The 27,278-nt window shown below is 45.3% G+C and overlaps 1 protein-coding gene across 1 annotated transcript in view; it reads right to left on the bottom strand.

The window, feature by feature from the left end:
• Positions 1-27,278, bottom strand: part of LOC138821763 (engulfment and cell motility protein 1-like) — a 168,691-nt gene that overhangs the window by 1,954 nt on the left and 139,459 nt on the right. Inside the window, exons 11-13 of the mRNA XM_070014183.1 lie at positions 3,636-3,733; positions 2,503-2,720; positions 717-731 (exon numbers count right to left, since the gene is read on the bottom strand). Of these exons, the coding sequence (XP_069870284.1) occupies positions 717-731; positions 2,503-2,720; positions 3,636-3,733 (331 nt within the window). The remainder of the gene's footprint in view (positions 1-716; positions 732-2,502; positions 2,721-3,635; positions 3,734-27,278) is intronic.

Raw genomic sequence — 27,278 nt, 5'->3', positions numbered from 1 at the left:
GGACTAGCAGCATGGCAACCAAGGGCAAGGCCCTGTGTTCAAGCACCAGTACTAACTAAACAAAACAAAACCCACCAAAAACGAAAACTAGATCACCAACAGGATCCAGCTACTCCACAACTGAGTATCCCTCAAGGGAACTGGACATTAGTACCTTCTGAGAGAAGTACACTCTGTGTTTGCTGCAGCATCATTCACAGTAGACAAATCATGGAATCCACTCAAGTTTCAATCCACAGATTGAACAGATAAACAGATAAACAGAGAAAATGGAGTGAGCATTCCTACAGTGTAATACTACTCAGCCATGGAAATAAGGCAATTTTGTGAAAACATGGATGAACCTGAAAGGCATCAGGTGAAGTGAAATAAACCAGTCTGAGAAGGACAAATCCTTCAGGACCTCACTCATATGTGGGATCAGAAAAAGCCAAACAAGCAGCAGAGAGTCGCAGGGGCTGGGATTAACGGACAGAGAAGAGAGAGATGTTGGTCCTTCCTTTCCAGGAAGGAAGAGTTCGAGTCACTGAGGTCCAGCAGGGTGACTACAGTGAGTGACAGGACACTGCACACTTCCCTAGCATGGGTGGCAGGGCTGGGGAAGGCCCTCCCGCCCTGCCCAGATCTCAGGAGGAAGGACCTCATCCATTGGTTCTCTTTGTGTATTCAAGACTCTTTAAACATCCATGTGGGTCGGTTTCTCTACAAACACTCACTTGGAGGAGAAGACGCTGAAATAAAGAATAAGAACAGTGACTTTTCAGTGTAATTAAAAAAGATTAAATATTCACAGAATACAAACTTACTTAAAGTAGTAAAAACTAAGTCTGCAATATTAAAACAAAAGAAGTCATAAAGCACTTTGAACTTTGTAAAGTTCCAAAGGGCACTTTGCTAATGTTGTTCTGGGTTATTTGTTTTGTGCCAATACTGGGGCTTGAATTCAGGGCCTGGGAACAATCCCTTGGCTTTTTCACTCAAGGCGGGCACTCTACCATTTCAGCCAAAGCTCTACTTCTCTGTGTGTGTGTGTGTGTGTGTGTGTGTGTGTGTGTGTGTGTGTGTGTGTGTGTGTGTGTCTGTGTGTGTGTGTGTGTATGGGGGGGCGGAGAAAGTAAGACCTTTGAATTGCAGTCCTTAGATCTCAGCTTCCTGAGTACTAAGATTACAGGTGGCATGTGTCACCAGTTCTAGCTGGGTTTGTTGTTGTTGTTTTTGAGTTGGGGTTTCACTACAGCAGCCCAAAGAGCTGCTTTGAATTTTAGATTCTCCTACCTCAGCTTCCTGAAGGCTGAGATTACAGGTGTGCACCTGGCTAAAAGGGCAGGGTATAATTGGTAGGTTCTATTCAACCAAAACAGCAAGCAGCTAGATATAGGAAATAAGAGAAGCCCTGTGAGCAGAGAGATCTACTCACAAAAAAGGAAACAAACACGAAACAAAAAATTTTCATCAAAGAAATGAAGCCCCATGAGAAAAATAAGTTGCCTAGAAATTAATAAAGCCGTGGAAACTGAACGCTAAATATATGCATAAATGAAACACACACATGTATCTATACTCCCAGCTACCCAGGAGGCAGAGAGCCAGAGGATGGTTTCAGGCCAACAAGCCAGGCCTGGTGGCGGTGATCCCAAATACAGGGAGGCATAGATAGGATTGAGAGTTCAGGGAGCCTTGTATAAAAAGTCAAGATACTGTCTAAAAACTAAATAAAGCACAAAGGACTGGGGTGTGACTCAAGTTGTAAAGCACCTGCCTGTGAGTGCAAGGTCCTGAGTTCAAATTCTAGTAACTCTCCTCCCCACTCAAGAAACATGCATCATTTGGGGACTGTTAAAAATAAAAATGAGTCAGGCGCTGGTGGCTCACACCTGTAAATCCCAGCTACTCAGGAGGTTGAGACCTGAGGATTGCATTTTGAAGCCAGCTTGTGTAGGAAAGTCCATGAAGCTCTTATCTCCAAGTTAGCACCAAGAAAAGCCAGAAGTAGAGCTGTGGCTCAAGTGACCAAGCATTAGCCTTGAACTAAAGAAGCTTAGGGACTGCACCCACGCCCTGAGTTCAAGACCCAGGACTGGCACAAATAAATAAATACCAATGTGTTATCCTATCTAATTACAGAGAAAATTATAATGGAACATAGTCAAAGCTTTAGAAATGCTGATACTCAAGCAATTTTAAGTTTGAATGCAGCCTTCATGGGAAGAGAGAACTCTGTGCAGAAGACTAAAACTGATATTATTGGGCACATTCTTTGTACTAAATGAAGTATCAAGATTTTTGACAAATGAAAATGTGAAGTCTAAGAAGTTGCTTTCTAATAAAGATAAAAAAATAAAATGAGCATGATTCTCATTTCCATGGGTAGCCTTAATAGTCCTGAGGATGTCTATAATTTCTAGATTCATGAGCTACATCATGACATAGGAAATCCATCTGCTGACATCACTGTTGTCGGAGCCCTGCATTAAGGGAGGCTCTGTCCGGGGTGCTCCTCACCTTGAGCTTTCTCAGAGCCTTCAGGAGCCTCTGCGTCTGGTGTTGCCTCTGCATCCTTGGGCGCTTGGGAGTCCCGTGTGGACTGAGAGGACGACGTCCTGGATGTCTTCGGGGTCTTTATGTCTGAGTCTGCCCTCTGTTGCTGTAACCACTCATCCTTATAGCCATTGCTGAGAAGCTTGGAGAAGTTTGTTGGTGAATTGGTTTTTTGACCAGTCCTCAAAAAGAGAAAAATGAATGCTAAACATTAAAAGAAAATCTGATAGCTGGGCACTGGTAGCTCACACCTGCATCCCAGCTAATCCAGAGGCTGAGATCGAGGAATTAGAGACTCAAAGCCAACTAGGACAGAAAAAATCCTCTAGACTATCTAATTAACCAGTAAAAAGCCAGAAGTGGAGGTGTGGCACACACACACTGAACAGTATTCAGGGAACATAGTAATAAGTTAGATGCACAGCTGTTTCTTGCTCTAGTGTTCTTTCTCCCTCCCTCCTTCTCTCCTTCCCTCCCTCTATCTATCTACCCATCCATCCATCTATCCTCTACTTAGCTATCCCTTGTCTGTCTTTTTTTTCTCCCTCTCAGTCTGAGCCCAGTACTTATTATAACTGTTTTTCACCCATTTGATGAGACGCTATGTGAAGGATCAGGCAATTCACGGTATTTATTCTCACACTAAACCAGAATTCTGGGAGTAAGGAGATAAAGAAGACCCTGGGGATTTCCTCTCTAGCAAGAAAATCAACAAGGGGCATCCAAGAGCTGCAGATGGGATGGAGCCAGAGGGCTCCAGGCGGAGGCCCTGGGGACAGAGAACACCAGCCCGCAGCACAGGAGCACAGGACTGGGGGGACGTGGCCCAAAGGCGGACCTGCGCAGCATAGCCCGTGGACGCTGAGGGGAGAGCTGTGAGGACAGGCCCAGAACGGGCCTGGAGCTGGCCGCCAGGCCGGGCTGCGCCAGGCAGGGCAGGGCCGTGCCTGGCAGGGCCGCGCTGGGCAGGGCTGCGCAGGGCCAGGGCTGCAGCAAGGCCTCAGGCAGGGGGGATGCGGGCGCTGTCTGGCTGTGCTCAGGGAAGAGGGACAAACCCCACCCCTCCTGGCCTGCTGGTCAGGCAGCTGCTCACGCACATGGGAGGGAAGGAGAGCCGGCTTCCCGAGGATTCTTTGGAGCCCGTTGAGGTCCCCGCTTTGCTGGGGTGCTTTGCGTGGATGGCGGGCAGCTTCACCTGTGTGGAGAGACACAACGCAAACGCCAATCTCACCCACAGCACATGCGGACCGGACCTCTGCTGGGAACAGTCACACCAAACCAGGCCAGCACGAATCCCATTCCACGGAAAGCCTTGGCGAAAGGGGCGACGGGTCCGGAGCAGCTGCTGGCCAGGCTCTGCCGCTCACAGCTGAGATCCCAGCCACTCGGAGGCTGAGAGCTGAGGATCGGGGTGGAAGCCAGTCTGCGGAGACAACCTTACCTCCCATTAACCAGCAAAGAGCCAGACATGGAGCTGTGCCGCAGTCACACAATGCCAACCATGTGCAAACAAACAAAAACAACCAGGAGCATAAGGCCTTGAGTTCAAGCCCCTGCACCAGCACGTGCACGCACACCCACGCACGCACATGCATGCACACACGCGCACACACAAGCAGTTGCTATATCCAAATAGCACTGCACCTTGATCCACAATGAAATACAATCCACCAATACAAGGAGTAGAGTAGACACTGCTGGCTGTTTCTAAAATGCACTAGGAACAAAGGATATAAACTCTGACACCATGAATTGATGCTCTGGAAAAGCTACAAGGAATGAAAGCAGCCAGGTGTCTTAGGAGCTGGGAGTTGGGAGGGGTTGGCCCCAAAGGAGCTGAAAAAATGGGGGGTGGGCTGATGGAATTCCTCTGTACCTCAGTGGTAGTTTCATAATGTATGCCTTGTTACAACTTGTAGAGCAGGTGAGCTTTGCTGCACATAAATTATATCTTATTTAAAAAGAAAAAAAACTTCTATATCACTTTTTTTTTTGTCAGTTGTTGGGCTTGAACTCTGGGCCTGGGCGCTGTCCCTCAGCTCTTCAGCTCAAGGCTAACCTTCTACCAATTGAGCCACAGCACCACTTCCGGTTTTTCTGGTGGTATATTGGAGATAAGAGTTTCATGGACTTTCCTGCCCAGGCTGGCTTTGAACCGTGATACTTATATCTCAACTTCCTGAGTAGCTAGGATTACAGGTGTGAGCCATCAACACCCAGCTTCTATATCACTTTTATAATAACATTTTTTAAAAAAAAACTAAAAAGAAAAACAGAAATAAATAGTAAGAGTCCGGCACGTATGGCTCACACCTGTTATCCAAGCTACTCAGAAAGCTGAATTCTAAGAATCAAAGTTCAAAGCCAACTCAGGCAGAAAAATTCTGTGTGACTCTTATCTCCAATTAACTAGCAAAATATCAGAAGTAAAGTGTGGCTCACGAGGTAGAATGCCAGCCTTGAATAAAAAAAGTTTAAGGGATAGTGCCCAGGGCTTGAGTTCAAGCCCTAGTACTATTACAAGAAATAATTTTTTTAAAAAAATCCCTTCCAAGAGGGGAGGGCAGGGATGGTAGGGGAAAAACAAAGGAGGAGGCAACAGTGCTTGATAAGAAATGTACTCATTACCTTGCTCATGTAATTGTAACCCTTCTGGTACAGTATTTTCACAATAAAAACTTATTTTAAAAAATCGCTTTCAATGCCCAGTCAGCCAGCAAGTAAGCAAGAACCCCAGGAATGCTGGTAACCAGCAGTGAGGAGCACATCTGCCCTAAGAACAGGCTGGCGTACAGCACACCCCAAAGACAGCCTGGGTGAGGCGAGGGAAGTGCTGATTCCCACCCCTCCCTCAGCGGCAGCAGCACAGGGATGCAGCAGCTGGCTAGGTCCATGATTTCATTCTCATTTAAGGTTCTTACTATCTAGGCCAAGATGTCTTGCAAGACCCAGGAAGGAAATACAAGAACTGCTGTAATTGAACACACTCCACATCGCCCAACACTGTGTGCCTTCTGCTGGACATAATCAGCGTGGGTGTCTCCAAGTCGGGTCATCTATCTCCTTGATGTGGTGGGGGTCGACAGGCTGGCTCTGGGCATTTGTGCTGTTTGTCTTAAGTGGCTACACTAAATCGGTCATTCATTTGGTTTGGTGGTGATACAGCATTTAACACTTTTACATGTCTCTAGCTTTGTGCAGTAATGGGAGTTAGCATCTAAAAACCCCATTTATTGCCTGAGCCCTTACACTAAGAAATAGGCCTGGGCCTTAGAGAGTCCATTTACAACGTTCATGCAAGTGACCCAAAGCCCAAGTCACCACTTGACATCAGGACAGCTTGACAAACAAACAAATGGCCTGATCCAGCCAAGAGATGCTGAATCTGGCCCTCACCCCAACACTCAGTCGACTGAGGGGTTTCTCTCTACACCAGGACACAGGGGTGCCAGGCATGGGAGCCAGGAGTGGTACATACACATCGTCTCTTCACTATTCACGTAGACAATGGTGTTCATTCTTATTCTCCATACCAAAAGCACCATTGCTACTTTTAATACACATGTCATCACTTCACTCACAGATCCAGCTGGCTGAAGGACTGCATTTAATTTCAGACCTTGCTACACCCAGTTGTGGGCCCTGAAAGTCCTGGGAGACTCTAAAAGGAGGCCAGGGGATAGAAGAACTTCTAATCAAGGGGTCACAACCCATCTACCAGTCAGGGTGTTCTTGAGGTTCCCCTTGGAGAGACAAATGTTCCCTGGGAATGTGTCCTATTTCCAGAGAAATTTCAAGTTAACTATAAATAAAACATATAAAGATAATGAATACAAAGCCTGGCACTGGAGACTCACACTGTAATCCTAGCTACTCAGGAGACAGAAACCTGAGGATCACCATTTGAAGCCAGCCTGAACAGAAAAATCAGTGAGATTCTTCTTTCCAACTAACTAGCAAAAAGCCAGAACTGGAGCTGTGGCTAAAGTGGTAGAAAATCAACCTTGAGTAAAGGTAAAGTAGAGCATACACCTGAATTCAAGCCTAGTATGGGCACAAAAAGAGAAAGGTAATAAATACACATTAAATTCCCTTCCTATAATGCTAGGTGACATGTGTTATTCGTTTCCTCTAGGTAAATAGTCACTAGTTAAAAACCACTTTAAAAATGCAGAAATAAGCCAGACACTAGTGGCTCATACCTGTAATTCTAGCTACTCAGGAGGCTGAGATCTGAGGATTACAGTTTGAAGCCAGCCCAGGTAGGAAAATCTGTGAGACTCTTATCTCCAACAAACTACTTAAAAAAGCTGGAAGTAGCGCTGTGTGGCTCAAGTGGTGGAGCATTAGCCTTGAGCAAAAAAAGCTAAGGGACAGTGTGTAGGTCCTGATTTCAGGCCCCCTGTATGTGTGTGCATGCACACCTACACGTACACACGTGTGTGCACCAGATAAAGAAATACTGATCTCTTTTTTTTCTTCTGGACTTAAGGCTTAGTACAACCACTCTGCTTTTCGGGAGGGAGTTGATTGGAGATGAATCTTACAGGCTTGGATGCGTGGGCTAGCTTCAAACCGCTATCCTAAGATCTCAGCCTCCTGAGTGACCAGTTTTACAGGCATGAGCCACTTAATCTAGCTTTTCTAGCTAAACTATTAATAATGGCCAGCAGTGCTGAGAATACCTGAACCAATATCTGTGCCTAATGAACCTGCGCTGGATGTCTGCAGACATGGAGGGAGACCCGAAGGTCAAATTAGCCTCCAAAGAATGGAAAGAAAGAATGGTGGATCTGCTGAGAAGCGAGCGACTTTGTTTAGCCCAAAATGTAGGAGCACAAGTTACACAAACGGAAAGGTGAACAGACAATGGCTGGCCCTGAGCATAACCAGAGAAAGCCTGCAAAGAGTGAGTTTTGGATATTCCTTCTAGTAAAGACTGGGGTTTGAAGCCAGACCAGGCAGAAAAGTCCATGAAACTCTTCTCTCCAATTAAGCACCAAAAAAGTGGAAGTGGAGCTGTGGCTCAAGTGGTAGAGCACCAGCCTGGTCAAAAAGCCCAGCAAGAGCATGAGGCCCCGAGTTCAAGTCCCAATACCGACTTGCCTTTTCATCCTGTCATTTCAAATCTGCCTTTGCTCCCACACGGGACCACTTATTGGGGAAGGTGCTTCATATCAGGCAGTCAAGCTGCCATGGCAAATCTGTACTAATACCTTGGCCATGGTGACTGTTTTCATTCCATTGTTATTTTTGAAGCTGGGCCTCCCTGGGTAACCCACACTAACTTGAAACTCACAATCCCCTGCCTCAACCTCCCAAGTGTAGGGAATGTAAGTGGGAACCACCATGCCCAGTCATGTGTTTGCTTTAGAACAAGTAATTAAAAGAATGAATCTGAAGAAAGCTGGGAGCCAGCCAGGGGCTCCTGTCCTCTGGGAACTCCACCAGACCTGTGATAGCCGTCTGATTCAGGGAGGCTCAAAGCAGGAGCCTAGAGGAAGTCTGCTTTGCTCTCAGCTTGTTACAAGGAAAACCCACAGAGAAGAGAGAAAAGAAATAATCCTTTTAAGAGCCATCTCTGTCCTGTGTGCTCCTCTCAGCACCACCACCACCACCACACCAGAGAGCCAGTGCAGCACCAGCTCAGTTGGCTTTTGTGATGCTGGACAAAGATCAACTATGATGGTGGCTTTTCCAGTTCACCATGGCCAAGCCTGCCCATTGTCAGAGGACACTAAAGTCCCAAAGTTCATGCTCTGAATAATGCCTCAGTGCCTACTGGAAGATCCTGACACTCCTGTCCAGATCTGCACTCTGCATCAGTCTGATCCATCACCTGATTCTTTAAGAAAATGGAATAACAATTGGGGTGGTTAATCCTTAAAGATTCCAATACCCTTCCCATTTGATACTGACTTACCATATGCATGTCAGCAACACATGAGCTACTCAGCACACAGCCACTGCAAGGCCCTCATCTGGAGATGGGGAAGCTATTTCTATGTATAAGGCTCTGTCCAGGGTGTCTGAGACTTGTGGAAATCTATTCTGAAATCTAGTTTCATTGTCCAAACTTGAGCCTTCTAAGCTATAGCTGAACAATAAAAGTGAAGTGTTTTCTGATTGTTTTCTAAACAGCCAACATAGACAATCTATCTCAAAATTCAAAGGGCCCATTGCCCCCTAGGCTTCTGGATACATCAGCTTGCAGATTTTTTAAAGTTATCAGCCATCTGCATGGAGCAGCTGTCTGCGGACACATGGCAGAGTTCACTTAATCTAGCATCAGGCTGGATGGAAATGCCACTCTTGGCTCCATTGCCAGGCATGCCCCATACCTGCTGGGTCCTTGGGTAGGGAAGATTCCAGGCTATTATTCAGTGCACCACTCTGATGTTATGGTCTATGGCTGGCATACTGTTAGTTGCATGGCAAGAAGAGGTCAAAATCTGGTGAAAATGGAATTGGCTATCCCCATCATAATCAAGTCCATCTGACACACTGTGCTGTCACCTCTAAATCACTCAGCACCAGCTTCTAGGCCTCACTTCTATTAATATACCACAAATGAAAGCCCCGACCGAGTCCTGTAGTTGTTCCCAAAGGAAATGACATTTTCTTACCACATTCCACGTTGAAAAACTACATTCTCAATGGAAAAGGAAGAGTAAAGAAAGGTTTTTAGAAAAACCTAGGACTCAAATCACGAGAGAGAGAGAGAGAGAGAGAGAGAGAGAGAGAGAGAGAGAGAGAGAGAGAGAGAGAGAGAGAGACAGAGAGACAGAGAGACAGAGAGACAGAGAGACAGAGAGACAGAGAGAGACAGAGACAGAGACAGAGAGAGAGACAGAGAGACAGAGAGAGAGACAGAGAGAGAGAATGTTGAAAAAGAAATGGGAGGGGATAAAAGGGGAAGCAAAAGAACATTTGAAGTGAAGTGACCATGTCTTCCACTTGTAATCCTAGCCACTAGGGAGTCAAAGGACAGCACCCAGGCTCAGAGTTCAAGCCCAAGTGCCAGCAACACACATACACATGCACACGCACACGCACACACACACGCGCACACACACACACACACACACACACACACACACACGAGCATTTGACACAATGCAAAAGACACAGTGAGAAAAACAAGACAGAAAAAAGGGAAAGTGTTTGTGACGTGCAGATATTCCTGAAGCATTTGTCCCTTCCAAATTCTGAATATGGGTTTCAGAGCAAGCTGTCATCACCTGCCATACAACAAACCAGTCACGACCCACATGGAGTGTGTTAAATTGGCTCAGAAAATTTTCACCACCCTGTTGGAGTGGATGACAGCATTAGCCCATCAGAGAGCAGTCAGGCCTCCGGCAAGCCCTCTTATTCAGATGTCACAAAGCAACGGCAGATGGTCCAGGTGGCCCTGGAGTCACACAGAGGGTCACCTTCAAATTTCATAAGCCTCTGCATTCACCCCTCACCATGTCCAACTCAAACCACAACAAATGCACCCCAGCCCTGTCATGTAGACAGTATCTCCTGGCAAACCGTGACAGCCTGGATTCAAACTAGACATGAAAGAAAACTTCCATGTGGTATTTGATTGATTGATGGATTGATTGATTGATTTTTGTCAGTCAGTGGGGCCTGAACTCTGGGCCTGGGCACTGTCCCTCAGCTCTTCAGCTCAAGGCTAGCACTCTACCACTTGAACCACAGCACCACTTCCGGCTTTTTCTGTTTATGTGGTGCTAAGGAATCGAATCCAGGGCCTCATGCATTCAAGGCAAGCACTTTCCACTGAGCCAACTTCTCCGCCCTTCCATGTGATATTTAAAGTAAGACACAAGGCTAGTTTTAATAGTCATTGGACATGGTTGAGACTGCACACTTATTTCTTAGTGGGAACTTCAGTGAACAAAGACTATAGAAGATTACATCAAAGGATTGTAAGATGGCCTAGTAACAACCTAACAATTTGACAAGCTCCCTTAGAGACTCAGTGGCTGAGAGCAGAAAAGGAGCCTGGCTGGGCAATCAGGGCAAAGATCCTCTTTCCATTCAAGATTCTGCATCCTTCACAGTGGCCTTGAGCAGACCTGTGTGCAGGCTCTTGGACACCACATTACCATGGCCCTGAGCAGTCCCTCATGCTGGGCCCTGGGCATCACAGCATAGACCATTTTAAGGAGGGGCTTTGAAACGCTTGCATGTAAGCAGTGAACTGACTGAACCCCAGAGGTGTGCACTGGGACAGGAGCCTGGTCAAAGGGGCTAAAGGGCCCGGTCCCGGTGGCTCACGCCTGTAACCCTAGCTACTCAGGAGGCTGAGATCTGAGGGTCGCCGTTCAAAGCCAGCCCGGGCAGGAAAGTCCACGAGACTCTTATCCCCAATAAACCACTCGAAAACTGGAAGTGGTGCTGTGGCTCAAGTGGTAGAGCACTCACCTTGAGCTGAAGAGCGCAAGGACAGCGCCCAAGCCAGAGTTCAAGCCCCATGACCGATTTAAAAAAAAAAAAAGGAGGGGGCGGGGCTAAAGGTCATATGAGAGCTCCTACAGGCTGCGAGGAGCCTCTGATTGGGCCTGGGGACAGAAATGTCCCACAGGCTGTCCAATGATCTCAACAGTCACATTGTTCGCTCCTATTGACACCATTTTAACACCTGCATAACGTACCCCAGGCCGTGCCTTCATTGAGACCTCTCCTGTCTAGCCAGAGTTCTGCTTATCTTTCTTTAATAAATCTTTGTTGTTTTCCTTCTCCTTCTGTGTGTGTGGATTCATTCCAGAAAGATGAAGGACAGGATACAGGTGTTGCAGGTTTTCAGTATCACATTCACCATTATTCCTCCCAAGAACTTCCTGCAGACCCCAATAATAACTTCACACAAGAGGGCTGCCCGCAAGGGGTTTCCTCCTCACCTTTCTCTTGTGGGTAGACCAAGGTCCTCCCCCGTCCCAACAAATATAAAGAAAATAAAAGGCAACTTTCAGTGTGAGAGCTGTGAAAATCCTCAAACACGTTGATCTACTCCAATGCAATAACTCAAAAGGAAAGAGAAAACTCTAAGAACAGACAGGGATAGTCATTTAGAAATAGAAAAATGTTGGTACTGTAGTGTGTCCAGCAGTTAAAAATAGCACAATCTATACTAGTGCCTAATGTGAGGAAACCATAAATGTGATCATGGTGTAACAACATGAAGAAATTCTTCCATCATCACACATCAAGGAAAATATCGAACCATCTCTCCTCTCACAGTGCAATCATTTAATCATTGTGACCAAAATCTAGAAAGAACCAAAGAACAAAAATAGTTGGCCCACTGCAATGAGAACCTGGAACTGACTCTTCTTATACTTCCTTAATCCTGTTACACTGTAACCAAAATTAGAAGAAAATAACTGACGAAAATGAGGAAACGTCCAGAGCTTTTAGAAGTATACACAATCAATGCCAAGCCATTCTAACAGGCTGGCACAAGTCTATGAGAAACTACAGAGATGCTAGTGCAAACACAAATCTTAGAAAGGACTGTGGCTGGAACCCAGCTGAGAGGAAGGTGACTTCACACAGAAATGGGCATCCCTGGGATGTCTAGAACAAGGCCAAGGAATGGATGGAAGAATTTTCAATGAAATTGCCTTCGTGATGACACCACCATCAACAGCTCTAAACATAGCAGGCTCTAGCAGAACATGGTGGGCTGTAGCAACGCTGAGATTTTCTTTTCTCTGTCCTGTCAGGAAACCTTCTCACATAGGTGGCTTATGAAAGCTCTCGACACTCAAGTCTATGGCAAGGAGTGTCACACACATTCACACATCGACCAAGAAATACCAGCAATTAAAATCATCCCGTTAAAAAAAAAACAGTACAGAGCTGTACTAAGAGAATACTTCTAACTTCAATAGTTCTCAAACTTCAGAGATAATTGTCTCTCTGTGTTTTTTTCCAATTGGATGCTTAGATAATTTCCACTATCTAAGATGCAGCCCAATAATTCAGAATATGTACTAAGAATTATACATAAAATTAAAACAGGAAGTAAACAGAAGTGATCTTGTAAAGATGGACTTTCTCTTAAAAATACTACCTGCATCTGTTTTCTTTTGTTCTGTGTTGTACCTCACTCCTTTCAGTCTGTGTTGTCGAAAACAATCCTGCATGGATTTCTAAGTCATGTTACTGATGAGGGTCAGTGTGGGTGCTTACAGACTGAGTACACCTATGAGGGTCAATGTGGGTGCTTATAGACTGAGTTTACTTTGTGGCTTACTGCAGACTTCATTTTTGACTCACTACCTAACATTACATATCTCCTGCAGAATTCATAAGTTAGAGAAACTGAGATAATATCCACAATTTATGTTGCTCCTTATATTTAAAAGGAAGGTTTATATTGTAGATTTATAAACAGGCTGTAATCCTAGCCACTCAAGAGGCTGAGATCTCAAAGTCACGGTTGAAGCCAGCTCAGGCAGCAAAGTCTGTGAGACTCTTATCTCTAATTAACCACCAAAACATCCTGAAGTAGAGCTATGGCTCAAGTGGTAGAGCTTGGCCGTGATCGATAAAGCTAAGGGAGAATACTCAGGCCCTGAGTTCAAACCCCAGCACTGCCTTCACCTGCAAAAGAAAATCTTAAAAGTAAAAGCAACAATATGGTCTCCCTGATATGTACATGTTAAATCCAAACACAAGAGATATGACAAAGTAAACAGGACTTAAGAAACAAAAGACATCTGCTTATTTTGTCATATAATTTTTTTTTTTTTTGGTCAGTCATGGGGCTTGAGCTCTGGGCCTGAGTGCTGTCCCTCAGCTCTTTAGTTCAAGGCCAGCGCTCTACCACTTGAACTACAGCACCACTTCCAGTTTTCTGATGGTTTATTGGAGATAAGAGTTTCACAGAGTTTCCCGCCCGGGCTAGCTTTGAACCATGACCTCAAATCTCAGCCTTCTGAGTAGCTAGGATTACAGGCATGAGCCACCGGAGCCTGGCTCTGTCATATAATTTCTAAATGACTCCATGTTCTTGACCGTGCGCGCGAGCGTGCGTGCATGCGTGCGTGTGTGTGTGTGTGTGTGTGTGTGTGTGTGTGTGTGTGTGTGTGTGTGTGTGTGTGTGTCCATCTGAGGAAAGCTAGGAAGAGGGCACAGAATCAGAGGGAAATGGGGAAAAATACAACAGAGATGCCCATCAACTATACTGGACATTAATGAAAATAACTAAGCAACTCAAGGGCAGCAATGGGAGGGAGGGAATGAGATGGAAAGAGGGAACAGCTAACACTAAGCAAAAGGAAAGAAATGTATATATATATATATTTTTTTTGGGGTCCGGTCGTGGGGCCTGAACTCTGGGCCTGGGTGCTGTCCCTCAGCTCTTCAGCTCAAGGCTAGTGCTCTACCACTTGAGCCACAGTGCCACTTCCGGCTGTTTTTTTTGCTTATGTGGTGCTGAGGAATCGAACCCAGGGCCTCGAGCATGCAAGGCAAGCGCTCTACCACTGAGCCACCTTCCCAGCCCCAAGAAATGTATATATCACCTGATGTGGAAGAAATAGTTATATTGTCAAAGCTTATATAATTCACAAACTTTATGGACCATGATAATGACAATGTGCCTTGTGAAGGTTAAAATGTGTCTGTGACTTTAACTAAGTATCACTATCCACAATACTATGAAATTTGTGAAATTTATGTAACCGAATAATCTCAATAAAAAATATTTTTAAAAAAAAGTAAAGGCAACTGACAAGTTCCTTAGTAGGAGCAGGCTGGGGAGAAGAATTTGGTCTTAAGTCTTAAAAGTAATGTGGCTTAAAAGTAATCCACATTTACTCTCTACACCTTTGCACAAGTTTTTACATTTCAACTTTTACAACAAAGGTTACAACTGGCCAGGCTATACCCGTAGCTCATATTTCTAATCCTAGCTACTGAAGCAGCTGAGATCTAGAATTAAGGTTGAAGGCCAGCCCAGGCAGACAAGTATAAGACACTTAATAGCAAAAAGCTGGAAGCGGAGGTGTGGTTCAAATGCTAGGGCACCAGCCATGAGCAAAAATAAGTGAGATCACGAGGCCATGAGTTCAAACCATAGTACCTGAACACATGCATACACACACACACACACACACACACACACACACACACACACACACACACACACACACACACACACACACACACACACAGCCAAAAGTCTTAAAAGAAAGTTGAATTATGAAATACAGCTGGTTGTGGTCAGATTTTGAAGCAAAGATTTTGAAGCTGGGAAAAGAGAATGGAGAAAAAACTGAAAAGTGCAAATCACTGTTTCCTGAGTCTGCTTCTAACATGCAAGGTAAAGGGATCATAATTGATAGGACATCAGCCATACGTCACAGCTGGTGGTCAGCTTATTTCAGGGTAGCTCTATGGTTTGGCATGGCAGAGCGAAGCCCCCCATGCAGAGAAAATGAAATGATCCACTCAGCCCAGAGAGGGGAAGGAGGCTGACTTCCAGGCTGACTTTATTATGGTGACCACTTACATTGCAGATTGTCACATTCTAACTCCACATCTGACAAGCGAATAAACTCACAGCAAATTCCCCGTGACTTCACAATACCAAGACAATGACTTTGACAAAGTGGGCTACACAACTTGCTTGTCTATCCCTGGTTGGGGGGTTAGGAGCTATGAACCTACTAGGAAGTGATTCCACTATCCGATGCTCTAGCTGGGCATCTCCAGTGGTGCCGGGGAAACAAAAGCACAGAGTGCTTCAGCCCACAGGACAAGGACATCTTCACCTATGAACTCAAAGAGTGCCATTCAAATAAATGCTGGCCTTCTCAAGGGACAGGATAATAAATAATGCTCATGAGATTAACAGTTGGACATCAGGATTCGTGTTTCCATGGGGAGAAAAAGATCTAAAAGATAAAGACTATCATGATGAACATTACACAGATTCATCTGAGAAGAACAATGCACATCCCCCTGGCCCACTCACTTCCAGAAAAGTCAAGGTGGAAGAAAAGAGGCAAGGGGGAAAACATACAAGAGTGGGACCCATCAGCTGCACTGGATATTGATTAAAACGACTAAGCAACTCAATGGCAGTGATAGGAGAGAGGGAATGAGTGGGAAAGAGGGAACAGCTGACACTAAGTCAAAGGAAAGAAATGTACATATCATTGGACGTGGAACAAATAACTGTATTGTCAAAGCTCACAGAACTCATAAACTTTATAGACAATAATAGAGACAATTTGCCCCAAGAAGGTTAGAACGTGTTTGTGACTGTAACTATCACTATCCCACAATACTGTGAAATGTGTGAAATTTATATAATCATTTAATCACAATAAAAAATTGCAAAAAATTTGTATATTAAAAAAAGAGGCAATGGATGGACTATTCTGGGTTAAAGGAGGGTGCAGAGAAGGACAAGCAATGTGGTCTGTGGATTGTGTCCTAGTTTGGTTAAAAACAGGGGGAAAAAGGACACTGGATGTAATCTGAGGAGTCATTGTAGATTAGACTATAGTACTGTGTTAATGTTGAATCTTCAGAATTTTATTATAGACCCTAAGGAAACATAGGGTCTCCACCTGTTTGCAAATGCTTTGGGGAAAAGAATTTGGGTGTACTTAGATGATAGATAGACAGACAGACAGACAGACAGAAAGACAGATAGATAGAGTTGGATACATAGATGAGATAGATGATGGATGGATGAATTGGCAGATGAGAGATAGGCAGGTAGATAAATAAACAGATATAGATAGTCATGGTAGGCAGACAGACAGACAGATAAACAGATAGACGGATGGATGTTAGATGGGTGAATTGGCAGATATGAGATAAATAGGTAGATAAATAAATAAACAGATATAGATAGGCAGGCAGACAGACAGATAGATGAGTTAAGATAGGTAGACAGATAGATGGATAGACAGACACACAGACGGGTGGATGGGTGGATGGATGGAGGGATGGATGGATGATAGGTGGATGAATTGGCCGATGAGAGATTGATTAATGACAGATAATTGACTGACAGATGGCAGAGATAGATGATGGAGAAAAGTCAGACAGACATACCATAGGAACCACACTATCAAGTGAATAGGCAATGTAAATAGCAACAATGCAAGGCTGAGGTTATGCAGAGGCTCCTTGTTTGAGTTCTGGAACCTTTCCCTAATTTAAAATGATCTCAAGCTGGGCGCCAGTGGCTCACACCTGTAATCCTAGCTACTCAGGAGGCTGAGATCTAAGGATCAAGGTTCGGAAGCCAGCCCAGGTGGAAAAGTCCCCGTGAGCTTATCTCCAATAAACTACTCAAAAAAGCCAGAAGCAGTGCTGTGGCTCAAGTGGTAGAGCACTAGCTTTGAGCAAAAAGTGGCCCAGGGAGAGAGCCTAGATACTGAGTTCAAGCCCCAGGGCCAGCAAAAAGGGAATAAAGTTATCTCAAACTTGTATCATAATTTTTAACAGGATAGGGTATGTGGACCACATGACCAGTATATTCAACAAGTTGTCCACGCTAAAAGTTAGTTTTTAGATTAAACCTTGTTCATCTCGTTACAAGTACAAGTAATGAGAGACTCAGGATCCCTAATCCTGGGCCACAGTGGCTCAGACTTCAGGGGGAAGAAGGGACTGACAAGACTTCACTGCCAGTGGCCTCAGGCAGCCTGCTGAGGCAGGGCTCACCTCCAGGTCCTGAGATGCGCAGGCATGAAGGGAGGCTAGGGCCTCGCCCCTCCCACATTCACCATGGCTGCTATCTGTAGGTTCCCCCACCCCCTCTTCTCAGCTTAAATAACTCAGCCTTCACCACAAACAGCGCTGTCCCGCATTCTCAGATTTGATTACCTTTACAGCTCCCATATCTGACAGAACCCCTGACAGGAAGACAAATCTAATTATATAAACAAGAGGCCAATTTATACTGAAGAGAGGTATATAAAAATAGCATTATATCTAGTATATAATAGTACATTCTACATGTAAGAAAAATTCTCCATAAATATTTATTGGATGAGAGAAACTGCAATGTACCAGAGATGAGTGTGTCATCTTCAGAGCAGTGAAGTGATTTACCCAAGGTCAACAGCGTGATTTAAACCGGGCTCTGAAGAGCAGTCAGGTAATACTTAAGTCAGTATCTTGAATGGGACTTTGAAGCCATGTCAACACCACACCATGGACCTCCAATTACTATTTTTCTTTTGTCTTTTTTTTTGTTGTTGTTGTTGTTAGCTGTGGGGCTTGAACTCAGTGTGTGGGCACTATTCCTGAGCTCGTTTGATCAAGGATAGAGCTCTACCACTTTGATCCATAGCTCCACTTCCAGTTTTCTGCTGGTTAATTGGAGATAAAGAGTCTCAAAGACTTTCCTGCCCGGGCTGTCTTTGAACCACAATCCTGAGTAGCTAGGATTACAGGTATAAGTCACAAGTGCCTGGTTACTGCCACATTTCTTGTCAGGGAGACAAGAAATCTTGAGCGGAGCAGATGTGACGAGAGGAATAGAAACTTATTCTTCTTTCTTTTTTTGGGGGGGGGGGATCCAGTCATGGGGCCTGGGCGCTGTCCCTCAGCTCTTCAGCTCAAGGCTAGCGCTCTACCACTTGAGCCACAGTGCCACTTCTGGCTTTTTTTCTTTTTGCTTATGTGATGCTGAGGAATAGAACCCAGGGCCTCATGCATGCAAGGCAAGCACTCTGCCACTGAGCCACCTTCCCAGCCTCTAGAAACTTATTCTTTCAATAGAGGTCAGAACCACACACACACACATACACAAACACACTCCCTTTACACGGTACCAAATATAAACACATGAAATGTGCAAATTATATTTACTCTTTTTTTGTTTGTTTGTTCTTCTTTCTTTGTGTGTGTGTGTTCCTAGGGACTTGAGCTTACTCAACTTGTTTCTTGGATGACACCCTACCACTTGAGCCATGCCGCCCCAGCCTGGATTTTTTTCTGGTTAACTGGGGATGAAGTTTCATAGACTTTCTTGCCTGAACTGTAGCTTTGAACTTGACTCCTCTAGATCCCAGCTTCCTGAGTAGCTAGGATTACAGGCGTGAGCCACCGACACTCAGCTCCCATTTCCCCATTCTTATAAAAGCAAGGCAAAATAAAACAAAAACACAAAAACCAAATGACAACAAAGTAGAGACTGTCCTGCATTCGTTTGTGAAGAGGGATAGCAGCTAATAGGGGTCTCCTATGGGCTCCAGAGCAGCACTGGATTCTTTTCAAGCCCTTGAGTATGCACAAAATTATGCGGAGATGCTGCCCCCTGGTGGCTTCAAGAGGTAATACAACCAACGCTTGGGTAACAGGCAAAGCATCTTGGGGCCCTGAGTGTCCTACACAGAAGCAGAGGTAGTGGAAAGATTCAAACCAGCCTCTACAGAAACTCTGTACCTGTTCATCCAACATGCTCTTGAGGCAGAGGAGCAGCCCGAGCTTCTCTATCCTGGAGTTCTCTTCCCTTTAGTGTTTATTAGCACCAATTAATCACGCAGAGGGGCTCTTGGTTGTGCTGCTTACCACATGCCTCAGCATAAACTAATTGTGCAAAGGGGATTTTCATGGTGATATGCAATATGCAACCTCTCTCTCCTCCCCTCCCCCGGCCTTGTTTTGAAACAGTGTCTGGTCAGTTCCGTCATGTTCTGTTCATGTAATATTCGGCCCTCTGAATTTGCTTATACATATTTTTATTTCAAAAAGAGACAGTATGGCTTAGGGGGGAGGAAAAAACACAAGGAAAACACAACACTATGAAATAAAATGATCACATGAGACTCTGGGCAGGTACTGACCCTCCGTATTTCAGGCATAAGGTAACGGAGCAAAACACTTATTTTTTAGTAGTGAGTTGTAAGTAGGAAAGTACGTCAAATACCCCAGAAAGGCACTAGCATGTGTAACACTGACACAATCAACCGTAGCCACTCTTTCCCTGGTACAGCTGCCATGAAGAAGAGCTCTGCTGCTGCTCCTGTCACAGACACTTTCAAAACTGTCTACAAGGACTGACAGAGTATAGAATATATATGTATATTATATACTGTGTATATCTTATATATAAAAAGGCAGGTGCTTTACCGTTCAAGTCATATCCTCAGGCCTTTTCTGCAATGTTTATTGGTTCAGCTATGATCTCACATTTTTGCCCAATGCCAGACTGGGACTAGAACCCTCCTATCTGTGTTTTCCTTGTAGCTGGGATTACAGGATGTGCACCACCAAACCTGGCTTGTTTTGTGAGATGAAATCTCTCTAACTTTTCTCCCTGGTTGGTCTCAAGCTATGATCCTCTTGACCTCTCGCTGGGATGATAGGCAGGTGCCACCACAAGTCAGCCTATGTTTTCACTTTAAAGAATCATGTCATCAGTGTAGATTGCATGAACAAGTGGGCCTGTAACCCTCTACAATAGCCTGAGGATTTCAGGAAGTTAAAACAGTCTTAGATCCTGAATCTCTTTACAAGGAAATCAGATTTCTAGAGATTTAGTTTATTGTTTTGCCCTTCACTTATATAAGAAAGGAATGATGATATTTATCAGAAATCTTCATGGCTGATGAAAAACCCAGAAAAGATGAATAGTTTACTGTTCATAAACCACAATTGAGGTGATAACAAAAAGTCAATAAATGAATAAACTATGCTATGCTATCTAATGACAGACTATAGATGACCAAAAACTCATTGCCCTCCAAGACACTGCTTTTGCTTTGCTCTGCAGGTGGCTGTGGCCTCTCAGATCAGATCAGCATTACATAATCCAATATCATCATTTACCAACCCCAAAACCAAGGTGAGAGCAGAAGTCTCCACACTTTCTTATCATAGTTTAATACCTGCCTGAAAAGACCGGGCTGGAAGTATGGCTCAATGGTGCAGCCAAGCGAGCATGATACCCTGAGCTCCAATCCTGGTCTCAGAAGAAAAAGGAAGAGGAGGAAGAGGAGGAAGAGGAGGAGAAGGAGGAAGAGGAGGAGGAGGAGGGGGAGGGGGATGGGGAGGGGGAGGAGGAGGAGGAGGACAGGAGGAGGAGGAAGGGGAAGGGGAAGAGGAAGAGGAAGAAGAGGAAGAAGAGGAAGAAGAGGAAGAAGAAGAAGAAGAAGAAGAAGAAGAAGAAGAAGAAGAAGAAGAAGAAGAAGAAGAAGAAGAAGAAGAAGAAGAAGAAGAAGAAGAAGAAGAAGAAAAAGAAGAAGAAGAAGAAGAAAGAGTTCATGAAAGAAAACATTGCAGTGGGCTGGTTACAGATCTCTCTTGGAAGAAAGGGGTAATGTTTCTCACATGGGAAGTGAGTGGGGATGAAAGCTATTACATAAGCAGCAAGCAGGCGGGGAAGGCTCTGTGGGGGACTTGCTGGCAAAGAGTGACCCGAGCTCCCTGGCAGGGCGGGAGCTCAGGAGTGGGTGGCCTCCTTGGGAGCCCCAGCCTGAGGCACTTGCTTAGAATCCAGACTAAAAATAAGGCCGCAGTGTGTACACAGTGCTGAGTCACTAGGAAACCCTAAATATAAGACTGCAGCAAACGCTTTTTCTAGGAGCAGTATCATTTCAGCTTCCTAGCTTACAACAGTCAGAGTCCCTATGCTGCCAGGCTATCCCATTACACACTTTCCCTCCTGGTGGTGCAGGGGTGCACACACTCTCATGCATACAAGCAAACATGCAAACACACAGCTTCATGCACACACACACCCCCTTGTGTGTGCATGAGTGTGCATACACATCCTCTCAGCACACAGACACATACACCCTAATACATGTACACACATGTAAACACACATCCCCCGTGCATGCACATGCAAGAGTGTACATTCATATTCATGCACATTAAAACACATAGCCTCTTGCATGTGTGCATGTGCATGCACACATGCACATTTTTAGTGGGAGCTGGGTGGCGTTATGTACTGCAGTTATTCAGTACTGAACTCAGTGAATCCTGACCTTGAGTGGTATTTCTCAGTGGCGGTCTCCTTGGAACCATATGCTCTTAGATTTCAAGAGTCTCCTATACAATTTGTCTCAAGCAAACATGGTTAGGCATCCAGAAGTCCTTTAGACTTTTAATTGATTGACTCTGGCCTGCCAGCATGCTCCCTGTGTTCCAGACTTCCTTCCGTCCTTATGTCTCTTGGTTGCATTCAGCTCTGCATATCCTAACTCGATTCTGTGACAGCACCCCCTCCACTACCAGCCCTCTACCTTCATTTGCCTACCACCATTGCAACATTCCTGATGGGCTTCCCCTTCCCTCCCACCTGAAGGCAGGGGTTTTCAATCTCCCACCCAAGAGGCTGTGACCTCCCTTTCTTCTCCACGCTTCTGCTGTAGCAAACAGTGTTTCACTGGTGTAACCACATCGCTGGCACTCCTTACCCAGAATGCTCTGGGGTCTGGATCCCCCTGGAAAGTTCTCAAACTCAAGTTTAGGACTTGATGGGGAAAGACAGGAGAAGTTTTCCAGGAGCTCCATGTCAGCACAATTCTTTTCCCTCTCTGTTCATCATAGTTTCTTAGCGGAATTTTCTTTAGCGTCAGATATCACTATCGCATGGTTCAAACAAATATTGAGTGCTAAGCATTATTTTTATTTTGAATGGACCTCCAACTAACCGCCCCACCAGTAATTCAAGTGTCTCCGTCTACTTGGGCAGCTATGACGATGGAAATCCATCTCTCATCTATCTGCATGTCCAAGGTGGAGGTCACAGCCGATTCAGTGCCTGCTTCAAATGGTGTCTTCAACAGTCCCTCCCTCCCCATAAGGAGATGGGTGAAGTGCCCTGCACCTCTTTTATAGAAGCATCAGTCCCCTCCCCAAGATCTCATTTCTTTTTCTTTTCTTTCGTTTTTTGGTAGTTCCCAGGATGGAACTCAGGACTTCTCACGTGTTACGCAGACATTCTGCCACCTGAGCCACATCTCTAGTCACCTTTTGCTCTGGTTATTTTTCATATAGGGCCTCACTTTTTTGCCCAGGCCAGCTGGAACCATAATCCTCCTATTTAAACCAAATATAAGCACATACCACCACTCCCAGCTTTTGTCTCTTGAAGTAGAATCTCACAAACTTTATTTGCCCAAACCTGCCTAGGATTATAATCCTACTGATCTCAACCTCCCACATCGCTGGGATAGCAAGTATGTGCCACTGTGCCCAGCTGATGGCTAATATGGACTCTTGCAAACGTTTGAAGGCTGGCTACAAAATACAATTCTCCCAATCTTAGCCTCCCAAGTAGCTAGGATTACAAACAAGAGCTACCAGCACCCAGCTAAATCTCACTTCTTAATATCACCACATTAAGGATTAGGTTTCAACATAATATTTAGGGGTGTGTGGGAGGAACAAAAAGGAATAATCCCATCTCCTACAAAAAGCATTATTTGAGGTTCATCTCTATCATCCCCCCTCCACTAGGAAATCCCACAGGTTCCATGAACAAAGTCCTCATATTCCCTTGACAAATTACAAGGGCATTCCATAATCTGTATTTTTCTTATAATATATATAAACCGCTACCAGTGATTACACACAAACACACACACACACACACACACACACACACACACACACACACACACACACACAAATACACATCTATGGTTTTGAATGGTAAGATCATTAATTTGACTCACTCATGTCAGGTTAGTAAGAACCATGCCAGGTGACCTATGCTGACACTGAAAGGACCTGGAGCTAGGACAGTTCCCAGCAGAGTCACCTATAAGAAGTAACAATGGAACTAGCTGGGAACTGTAGAGGAGAGAAGAGAGTTGGGACGGAGAGAGAGGCATATACATGGAGGTCCAGAGTGACAGGAAGTTCACTAACAGTAATATCATGAAGGCCATGGTTTCCTCCTAACTCATCCCTGTGACTTCAAGCTCACTGGCACCATGCCCTAAATAATACATCTCCTGTAACTACAGTCACAAATCAATCAATTCATTAGTCTCTGGTAGACTGGCTCTATTCTGCTTTGTGAACATGCCCTACATGACCAATGGGAGGCCATCTTTCTCAGAGTTTCCTACAAATGACCAATGGAAGGCCAGACCTCTGTAATCCAAACTTCCCCTACATGTCTGAGATACCGATTGTGGATTCCCAGTTGAGCCCACTAGACTGGCTCTTCTTCTATGAGACCTGCTCCCAATCCTAGTCCCTGGGCTGGATCCCCTCAGATCAGTAGGTCTCCCCCTCCTTCCAGTGGCCTGTACCTACCCTCCTTCTTCCACCTAGTGCTCAGGAATGAAGGAGCAGCTGCAGGAGGGATGCAAGCAAACCTTTCTGGGGAGCTAAGAAGAACATGTCTTAGTAGATGAGATCCATAAATACAGAAATTAGGAAGGCCAAGAGAAGCTAAATCACAATGTCTTGCTTCAGGCTCCATGGAAAATGGGAGAAAGGCCAATTTTGGGGTTCCCCCGGAATAAAAAAGATGGGCATGCAGAACCTTGATCATCAAACCGGATCTTCCCTCATCACTTTGCTCAGCCTAAGAGCACCCATTGAAACAGCTTCTGCGGAGAGATGGAGGCCTTTCAGCCAGCAGCCTGGAGACAGCACAGCACACCACGGCAGAGCTGGCCACACACTGGCCGTGCCACTTGCTGCCATGCACACTTGGGAAAGTTCCCAGAGCCCTTGGAAAATCAAAAGTGTGTTTCTCAGTGAGAAGCAAGCATCATTCTGCTTCCGACCCCAGATAAGAATGGGGCCCTGCTCCTGCTGGGTTCAGATGGAGAATATCTGTCCAGTCCCTGGAGAAGCAAGGTTGGGCGTGGGGAAGAGCACAACCCAGGTGAGTGGTCATATCATGTCCAGCAAGACAAACCCATGGCAATTTAAACAAGCCTGTGTTGGTTTTCTCAAAGATTCTGGATGGAGCGTGTCCCTGGTGTCCCCTTAGAGGATCTGGGTGGGAAGGGGGAGGGACGCAGAAAAAACACACTTTTCAAAAAAGCCAAGGCATGCTCCATTTGCTTCATTTGCGTTAGCTAACCAACTCAACAATGAAAAGCAAGTATGTCTGTAAGTCCTGACGCAACATGGCAGCCTTTGGGGAGATCATTAATCCCTTGAAATGGTAAACCCACCTTCTCTCTCTGTCCCTCTGTCTCTGTCTCTCTCTCTTTCTCCATCTTTGTCTCCTCTCCACCCCAAATGAAAAGTGTGGTGTGATGCCCTCCTGGGGACAGTTCTTATGTCACTGGGAGATTCTCTGACAAGTTCTGTCCTTTCCCATTGGAAGATTTCAGTAATCTGAATTCCTACAGAGACCGAATGTCATGTCCACAATTAGAATCCCTCGCCAGGGAGTGGCTTGTGGAGTATACACAGCGTCCTCACAGACTCAAAGCACATACATCCGAGTGTATGTGTGGCGAGATGTGTAGGCACACACCACTCCCCCAAGATCATCTCACATAGAATTCAGAGCTCTGTAGGACATTTGGGCAATGATGCATGCTTGGAACGATGGAAACTGAATAAAAACTACTGTGACTGTAGCCAGGTGCCAGTGGCTCACACCTGTAATCCTAGCTTCTCAGGAGGCTGAGATCTGAGGATCGTGGTTCAAAGCCAGCCCAGGCAGGAAAGTCCGTAAGACTCTTATCACCAATTAAAAAACCACTAGAAAACCAGAAGTGGCGCTGGTGGCTCAAGTGGTAGAACGCTTGCCTTGAGCTGAAGAATGCAGGGACAGCACCCAGAGTTCAAGCCCCATGACTGACCCCCCCCCCAAAAAAAAACAAAAAAAAACTACTGTGACTGCATAAGGTCTCAGGATAAAGACAAATACAGAAGGCACAGGTCCAGGTGTCGTGGTCAGGGCCAAGGGAATCCTAAGTCTCTCATAGACCTTTTCTTCATTCTCTTTGTCTCAGCTACCCTCAAATACCAACACTGTTCTCAAGGATGCTCAAATTCAAACAATGTATTCAGAAATGCTCAGGGCATCCTCCCAGGGCAACAAAGTTCCCATGGAGAGATTCTAAAAACCTATGAAGCCCTGTCATCAGAACCAGAGGCCCATAAGCTCTCATCCAAGTCCAGATCCTCATCAGACATACTGGTCCATACCCTTTTGAGAGAGTGTCACAAAAGCTGGAGATGGTGTGGCACATAATCCTAGCACTCGGGAAGTTGAGGAAGGAGGGACATTAGTTCAATGCCAGCATGTGCTACATAACAAGACTCTTCTCAAAAGGGGGACGTGGGAGAAGGTCAGCATGGTACAGTAAGAGGTAGGTAATTGTGCTGGTTAGCAAGTTACCTCCTACCACCGCCACATTTTAAAGGGCACTGAGTTCCTGTGCCTCTTAACCTAAAAATGGAACAAGGAAGGACTTATCTGGGAAAAATTCCTACCCATGTGTAGAAGGCTAACTTCTCCATACTGTGAAACATACCTGAGCTGTTCTTCGTAAGAGCAGCTGTGGGCTCCCATGCTTTGGCTACGCATGCCCCCTGTGGCCACAGAGCAGATCCACTTGTGTCTACTAGGATCCAATATGAGCAAACTGCAAAGGGGAATAAAGGAGGGAAAACCAGGAGCAGAAGAAACCTGGGGATCTACACATCTCATTTTCAATAACCAGCTCAGACTGATTCTATCTGGAGTTGAAATTAATCACAGTTGTAAAAAAAAACCCAAAACCCTAGGAGAATGAAACTCGAGTATCATCCCAGCAATGAACTGTAACAAGTTTTCAGAAGTCCTTTCAAGTATTTCCTTAAAAAATATCGAATGTTTCAAAACCACAGTTATCCAAGTGTCCCCTCTGCAGGACACACGGGTTGTTGTGGGAGTTTCTGGGATGGAACCCTTCCACTCCCCTGTTTCTCCTGTGTTCTTCGTACCCTACCCCTGCTAGGTAAGAGGAGAATCAACACAACACAAAGGCAAAAGCACCAGACAGAAGCAGCCATCAGGGCACTGCAGGCCAGGTGAGCTACAGCCAGAGTGTTCACACTGCGAGTGGACAATGCGGCTGCAAGCTACTTGCCCCACATAGGAACAGACATTCCCAGGGCAGCTAGACAGCAAAGATGGGTCAAGGGGAAACAAAACCTGTAAATATTCTAAATAGAGCTTGTGTGGGCACATATATATGTGTGTATACATGTACGAGTGTGCATGCATCTGCACGTGTGTACATGTGTATAGATGTGTACATGGGTGCTTGTGTGTACTGTGTATATGCATGCATCTATGTGCATGCATGTATTGTGTAAATGTGTGTGTGTGTGTGTGTGTTACTGGGCTTTGAATTCAGGGCCTGTGATTGCTTGCCAGGCACCCTACCACCCCCTCTAACCTCTTTTTGCTTTAGTTATTTTTTTAGATAGGGTCTCACACTTGGACCATGATCCATTTACTTGTGCCTCTGGGCATTATGGATGTGAATCGCCATTCCCGGGTTGTTCTTTGAGACAGGCTCTCACTAACTTTTTTGCCTGGTAATTCTCCCCTATCTGCCTTTCTGGTAGCTGGGTGTACAGATTTGTGCAATGCCAGGCCTGATCCGACCTGTGGCACTTTTGATTTCCCCACTGGCATCATTAGGAAATATGTTGACACTACCCTGGCTTCATGAGAGCCCTGGGCCAGAGCCCATCCAGCAGGGTCCAACCACAGGAAGTAAAGCTGGACATCAGTTCCAAAGTTCCTTTCTCCTACTGGCTAC

The sequence above is a fragment of the Dipodomys merriami genome, unplaced genomic scaffold, assembly GCF_024711535.1.
Source record: "Dipodomys merriami isolate MVZ:Mamm:240054 unplaced genomic scaffold, mDipMer1.0.p SCAF_94, whole genome shotgun sequence".
Classification (NCBI taxonomy): Eukaryota; Metazoa; Chordata; class Mammalia; order Rodentia; family Heteromyidae; genus Dipodomys; species Dipodomys merriami.
This window is presented reverse-complemented; position numbering and strand designations above follow the sequence as displayed.